Consider the following 7,691-nt stretch of genomic DNA (forward strand, 5'->3'; position numbering starts at 1 on the left):
GACAAAATACATCAGTCCAATCACTTCAGAAGACTCCACTCCAGGTACGCAACTACAAAAATGTCTGCCCGTGTGCACCAGAATACACAAAAAAGCTGAGACATGGAATATGAAGTGAGACACAACCCAAGCTTCTGGCAGCAGTAAATTGATTTGCGTGCGTGTGTGAATGTCATCGGTGAGATACCACATCTGCAATGGAAATGGACGTTAATAAGCAATATATATGCAATTGTTTGAAGCAGCCGAGAAACAAGACAGCAACAAAAACGAAATATAAATTACAGTGCAGCCGGTGCACACCTGTAATCTCAGCACTTGAGAGGCCGGGGTAGGAGGAGGAGTGCTATCAGCTCTGAATTTGGAACCAGCCTGGGCTATACAATGCGAGAACATGTCTCAGCAAAACAAAATTACATTCTAGAGTTGAAAATGGGCAAAATCTAAGTCGCGTTAACTAGGATATTTACCTGGGTAGTAAAACAATAAAGAAAAACAATGATGTCATCAGTTACAGCTGGCATGGGAACTCCATCTACTGGGAAGCCAGGAAGATTGTGAGTTCAAGGCTAGCCTGGGGTATTTCCCAAAACCCCCATCTTAGCTTGGGAAAAGGAAGGGAAACAAAACACAAAGAAGACAGGTGACAAGGTGGGTCTTGGGACTGTGTAATTCTTTTTTTTCTTTAAAGTGTATTCAATGCAACCTAATCCCCAACTTCACTGAGGTGGCTGACCACATCCAAGACCAAAGCTCCCTCTAAACTGGAATTCCTTTGCTGAGCCAGTCCCAGCCTCAGCTTTCCTGTCAGCTCCAGGGGGGACAGCCCTTCTTCTGTAGGTGTCTCCGTCTGCCTCCACTTTTGTGAATCTTGCAGGCCACTCACTCTCTGCACTTTTGGGACGAGGCCTGCTAATCTCGGGACAGCTGTGGTGCAGGGAGGCAGGCACGATCTCCAGAGGTAGGTGCAGGTAATGCCGGAGATAATGGATGCCCTCATTCGTGAGGTACCAGTAGAAATGTCTCCAAGCAAACTGCTCCTTCACGTAGCCTTGAGACTTGAGAGACTGCATGGCCTTCATGACATGAAGGTTGGGTACATTCTTGTCTGCCAGCTCGGGCTGGTTGGGCATGTGGACATCTTTTTTGGCAACCATCACCCCTTCCTTAAAAAGGAGTTCATAGATGGCAGCCTGGTTCTTCTTAGGCATCAACATCATGGTGGCTCGGGGCTGTTAATTCTAACTGTACTGTCCCGTGGGACTCGCTGTGGTGATGTGAACACCCTAGATTTAGGCTGTCACATCCTGAGGCCACTTAACCCTCATGACTGTTGAGCACTGAAAGGTGACCCATGGAACTGAATTTTAATTGTATTTCATTTTAGATCACTGGAGTGTAAATTTAATAAATCGGATATTTATTTAAGTGACCACATCGAACCAGTGGCTACTGGTTTTACACAGTGCAGCATCTGGTTTCTATCAACCAAGATTCTAACAGAAAGCATCTCACTCAATAATTCGAGGAGGAATTACAGACAAGACAGCTAATCACTGCGGTAGTGCGGGGTGGGGAGACACGATGGGGCTGTCTTCACTGTTGCCAGGTCCCTATCTGAAGAGACAAGGGGAAAGCTGGAAAAGTCAAGAAAGAATGAGATTCTGTTGTGTTAGAGGAAGTGCAGCTAGTCTAAGGTGCCTTCTAATAGGAGCCACTAAAACAGTCACCCACATTGCTTCCTTTCCCCTCTGGTCTCTCATCAGGGAAGGAAGTCAGTAGGCAAGGTGGGCCAGAGGTCCACACAACTTTCCTGAGAAAAGGCAGGAGGGAGGGACTTCGTCTGACAGAGGGAAGGCATCCAGCACTGTTCTCATCCTGAGTCTCTGCAATTATCATTTTAACTACCCTGGCCATTTCTCCTTTGGTATAAGACTGTCGCTTATACTCTCAAAAAAAGGAGAGTGCTGGGAATATGGCTTAGTAGTAGAGCACTTACCTAGCACACGCAAGACTCTGGGCTGTACCCATGCTATAGCTGAACTCTGAAATGGCCCCACAGGCCGTTTGTGTTTGAATGCCTTGTTCCTAGCTGGTGGTGTTAGTTGGGAGGAAGCAGAACCTTTGGAACGTGGGGGTACAAATGGGTTACAGGGGAACTTTTGAAGGCTTTAGCCCTGCTACTGGTCACTTGTGCTCTGCCTCCTGCCTGCCACAAATGGGAGCAAACCACTCCCATGCCACACTGCTGCTGCTCTAAACAGAGCTGCCCTGCCTCCTCCTCCACGATGGGAAAGGAAATAAAGCAAGCCTCTCCTTCAAGTTATTCTGTCAGGTGTTTGCTATCACAATGTTGAGAAAAGTAACCAACACACACTCTTACACACACACACACACACACACACACACACACACACACATGTGCATTCACATAAACACATACACACACACACATGTGCATTCACATATACACACACACACACACACACACACACACACACACACACAACACATCACAACCACACTACACAAAAGGAGAGACTGAGAGGAAGGGAGAGTCCAAATGAAAAAAAAGAAAAAAAAGGGAGGGGATAGAAAAGGGAAAAAATATATACCTGACCAGGGTAGACATACATACTGGTAAAAAAAATCTGATAAATTTATTAATACTATAAAATAGTCACCAAGAATCTATGTATATAAATGTTCATAAGTGTTTTTGTCAAATCAATAAAATGAAAATTTAACAGTTCATACACACACAAGTATGACATTTATTTATCTGAGTTGAGATTTGATGGCCTCTTTTTTTATCTAATCTTTTTAAAGCAATCCAAAGTGAAGAGACAGTATTCAGAGAAGTGCAGGCTTCTAGGATGCTGTTGGCCTTCTTATGGTGTTAGAACCACAATTCACCTTCCTAAACAGAACCAGAGCCAGGAATATGAACTGTGGTTTGTTTTGAAAAGTATGAGTATTGGTTAGGAATGCCTTAACTGAAAGTGTAAGATGACCTGGCTTAACGCAGGGGTTATTCTTCACCCCTGTTTTAAAAAAACCTGGATGATGGCGGCTGCTATTATTGACTTGGTGACTCCACAATTTCCGGGCTGGCAACTCTATGGTTCTTCTGGCCAAATCCTCCATTCACAAATGACCAAGACAGAACCAGATATCAAGTTGGAGTCACCTAAAGGAGGGAAGGAGAAGGGATTACAGAACAAAAGCATGCATGTTTTGCTTTTAACAGAAAAGCAAAACTTTTGCCCCACACCGACAAGCTTGGACTGGAACTGTGTAATGCAGCCAGCCCTAGCTGCCAGGGGACTGTGTGTGTGTGTGTGTGTGTGTGTGTGTGTGTGTGTGTGTGTGTGTGTGGCTTTCTTCCTAGCTCATCCTCAGCATGGGGTAAGAATATCTGACACCATTGTGAGCTAAGCCAGCCGATCTTTTATTAAGACATAAACCGCTTCCCTACAGTGTCCAAGAGTGAATTCTTTGGCTGTAGGAATCATTTTCTGGAAGGCCTCTATTTACATGTGCATGCCTCACAGAAGGGCGACATAACAACACCCATATGTGTTGACTTGTTGATGAACAGTTGCCTAGAACAAAACCAAAGGTTAAGAGAACGTGTTTTGCCATAGGAGAAATATGTCAGGGAAGCTCCAGACCCTGATGGCAAACCTTCAGTATCAGCAAGCAGAGGAAGGACCTGAATTAGGAAGTGGGCGGGGCAGAGGATGCTTGGAGCTGACTCTCGCCCAGAGCACTTTGCCTGCAATCAGTTGCAAACCCACAGATATTACAGATTTTTCTATATGTAATATGTAAAAACTGACCTAGTTACCCCACCCCCAACATGGCCAGAGTTAAGAAGGCACGAACATCAGGGAGTTGGTGATAGTCAGATGGAGCCTTAGGATGCTTTCGAGCTACTGATTCATCCGGTCCAAAGCAAGGCTCTACTAGCTTGTGCCCTGACACAATTTTGGAACTTCCCTGTGCTCCAGTTTCTTCCCAACAGGCAAAATCCTTGAGAGGCTAATGAGAGTTGAGCAAGTTAACACATACAGCTTACTTGAAATCAGGCCTACTGTGTACACGTACAGAGTAGGTACTCTATAAGAGCTGACTTCAAGGACAACATCCTTCTATGGTTATTTTGGTTTTGCCTTTTACATGTCTACATTTTTTAAAAGAAACTCTTTTTTTCTATTTAAAAAAATTTATTCTAGTGGGAGAAAATACTTAGCCAACTGTTTAACTGAGCAAGGTTTAACATAAAATACATAAGCGATTGAACACATTGAACGAAAAAGCATTCCCAGGTTAGATGAATAACCCATCCCTAGCTTTACCGGGTCTTTGCTACCATGTGGTGATATTGTTTATGCTGGTTTGCTCTTTCATTTGTTTTTAGCACTAGAGGTGACACGGTGACACTGTGGTAGACATTCTTGGGGGTAATTTCCTGCACACTTCCTTGATTCCTTGAGTATAAATTCTCAGTGTAAAATTGCTAGATCAAAAATCACATGTAAGAGGCTATAGATTTGGCTCAACAGTTAAGAGCACCTGCTGCTCCTTCAGAGGATCTGGGTTCAATTCCCAGTACCCACATGGCAACTCACATCTCTCTGTAATCCAATCCCAGGAGATATAACACCCTCTTCTTGGCCTCCACCAGCACCAGGCACCGAGGAGGTGCACATAAGCACCTACCGGAAAAACATCTATACACAAAAATAACAATAAATAATTTTTAAAAAGATAGAAAAAGCATACGTAAAAATGAAAAAAAAAAAAAAAAACAAACAAGCAAACAAACAAACAAAAAAAAAAACCAAACCAACCAGTTGTAGGCGGACACCAGAGTGTAGCAGGGAAAAGGAATGAGGGAGAAGAAAGTCCAACATATGTGTATGAAGATGTCACGGTAAACCTGTTAGTTTGTATGCTAACTCAAAAAAAATTTTTTTAAACAATCACACATAAGCACTTAGGAAGTGGGGGCAAAAGATCATGAGTTTCAGCTCTGCTTGGACTTCATAGCAAGCTTCATGTTTGCTAGAGTTACATAGCAATACCCTGCCTCAAAAAGAAAAATAATAATAATCCTGCATTAAGAGCTGTTGGGTAGCTCAGGGTAACACATTCACCCAGTATGCACAAGGCTCTGGGCTCACTCCTGGACACTGAGGAAAAAATCATGACCATTTCTAAGTTTTGATGAGTGTGTTTCAATTAATCTCCCAAGGATTGGGGTATTACTGAGGTACCCAATAATTTCTGTACCCATTTGGGAAGCACTGGCTTTTTTTTCTTTTAGTTTCCCTGAAATGCTTACCAAACCTCCCAAACACGATAGTCTGTTAACAGAACTCCCAGCATATGTCTGCCATCCCTGTTAATTATTTGCACACAATCTGAAGCTCCTGACCTTTCACCTCAATTTAGCCTTGATGATGATGGTCTCTTACCCATTGGATTGTTGCCATGGTGTTTTTTATGGTGAGGCTCTTTATCTCAGACACTGGTGTGGTTGTTTTGCAGTAGAGGTCACAGACAGTGTTGACCGTGAGCTTGGCTTGAGAACTTTTGTTTTGTTTAATAGAAAGGGGTCTCTTGGTGGCATTCCTTGGTTAGGGCACAATGGATCTCGATTGTCACTATATCCCTTGAAACAAAAACCTAACTCTTTCAACTCTCCCCTGTATGCTGTCTGCTTGATAATTTAGCATTTATCCATCCCCCACTGAATTGTGACCTGCGTTCAGGAGATAAAGATGGATAATAACGGTGAATAATAATGGCCTTTGAGGTGGAGGAGCTCGTGATTGAGAGGGGCAGACGGATAGCAATTCACAACACCCACACGCTCGCGTGAGCACACACACACACACACACACACACACACACACACAGGTGGGGGAGGGAGAGAGTGTACTGGCTGGTTTTGTGTGTCAACTTGACACAAGCTGGAGTTATCGCAAAGAAAGGAGCCTCAGCTGAGGAAATGCCTCTGTGAGATCCAGCTGTAAGACAATTTTTCAACTAGTGATCAAGGAGGGAGGGCCCAGCCCCAGCCCATTGTGGGTGGTACCATCCCTGGGCTGGTGGTGCTGGGGTCTATAAGAAAGCAAGCTGAACAAGGCAGGGGAAGCAAGCCAGTAAGAAACATCCTTCCATGGCCTCTGCATCAGCTCCTGCTTTCTGACCTGATTAAGTTCCAGTTCTGATTTCCTTTGGTGATGAACAGCAATGTGGAAGTGTAAGCTGAATAAACCCTTTCCTCCCCAACTTGCTTCATAGTCATGCTGTTTTCTGCAGGAATAGAAACCCTGACTAAGACAAGAGATATGAAGGTCTTTCCTTACCAAATGAAGCCTGTGCCATTTGCAAGAGGTGACTCCTTCCTCAAACACAGAGACATCAATAAAGGACTACAAGAACATGAGACATGAGGGAACCTTAACGAACAAAGCTGTAGACATTATGTCTGGTTCTTTCTCCCAAGACACAAGCTGGAGTTATCACAGCATATACCCCATGCTCCCAGAAATAAGACTTGGACTCAAAATATATTTACCTTGGCCAGATAGCTAGACTTGTCTCTTATTGGATCATAAATTATCTCATTTATTTTAACCTACATTCTACCATGTGGCTGGTTATCTGTGCTCAGTTACCCTTCCCGTCAAACCTCCCACCTGGTTCTTCCCAGAATTCTTTCTGTCTCGAAGATAATCCACCTTCTATTTTACCCTTTCCTGTAGGCCATAGGGTTTTTTGATTGACAGGTGATGCATCCATACAATACACAAGATGTTCTCTCTACATAAAGGAACACAAATTTTCAACAACCAAAGAAATGAAGGTCTTTTCATTGTCCAATGAAGAATTCAAAATAAATGCTTTGGTATCGAATGTGGTTGGAACATCCTAAGACAGGGGGATTGAGAGTTTGAAAACAATCTGGGTTACACAATGCGTTCTCAGCCAGCCTGGCCTACATGGCAATTTCTTGAATCAAAACCAAATGAAACCTAACAAATTCTTTTAAAGAGGTTTAGTAAGATACTTGAAAACAGAGAACTCAGTGTGATCAGGAAATGTGGATTGCTGTCTACACGTAGGTAAGGGCCTGTGATTGGCCAGTGGAAAGGAAGGGCAGGCTGAGAGTTTAAGAGATGGGAGAGATAGGGAAAGAGAGGAGAGAGGAGAGAAGATGGAGGAAGAAAAGGGTGAACCTGATCTATGTGACTTTAAATAGCCAAAGCAGCTGTGAATATCATAGAAGGAATGAAATAATATCAGACTATCTGTCCAGTCTAGGTGGGCAGCCTGTATTATCAACTGGCTCTGAATTCATTGTGTGGGCATTTTCTGGATTGAGAACTTACTGATCTAAACCTGACTGATAAATTATAAGCCTCTAGAGTTTGATTTTACTGGGTTACAAAGATTTGTGACAGCAAGTAACAGGGGGCAGAGAGTGTGGGGAGGAGAGAGCGATTTCAGAGTCTGGACAGGCAGAGTCAACTTGGTAGGACAGGCTTTGGCAACAAGATAATATGTGGTCCGTATCAGGCTGGGCACCACTGGCCGTAAGTTGTTTTAATATCACATGCAACAAGGAAAACAAGGGAATTTCATTCAGGGTCTGGGGAGATGGGTCCTTAGTTAAT

At 43.5% G+C, this 7,691-nt stretch overlaps 1 protein-coding gene across 2 annotated transcripts; it reads right to left on the bottom strand.

Moving 5' to 3' along the window:
- Positions 1–696: 696 nt before the first annotated feature.
- Positions 697–1,217, bottom strand: LOC116900516 (40S ribosomal protein S10-like). 2 transcript variants are annotated; one of them, XM_032902247.1, is made up of 2 exons: positions 818–1,217; positions 697–761 (listed from the first exon to the last, which is right to left on the bottom strand). In XM_032902247.1, exons 1-2 carry the CDS (start codon positions 1,215–1,217, stop codon positions 697–699), a joined length of 465 nt encoding a protein of 154 aa, XP_032758138.1. The 2 variants fall into 2 exon arrangements, with proteins under 2 accessions (XP_032758138.1, XP_032758137.1); XM_032902246.1 differs by having other exon boundaries at positions 720–1,217.
- Between the last annotated feature and the right edge of the window lie 6,474 nt (positions 1,218–7,691).

The sequence above is a fragment of the Rattus rattus genome, chromosome 5 (genome assembly GCF_011064425.1).
Source record: "Rattus rattus isolate New Zealand chromosome 5, Rrattus_CSIRO_v1, whole genome shotgun sequence".
Taxonomy (NCBI): Eukaryota; Metazoa; Chordata; class Mammalia; order Rodentia; family Muridae; genus Rattus; species Rattus rattus.

Coding starts and splice junctions, on each gene's coding strand:
- LOC116900516 (XM_032902246.1), bottom strand. CDS start 1,217: ATGTTGATGCCTAAGAAGAACCAGGCTGCCATCTATGAACTCCTTTTT.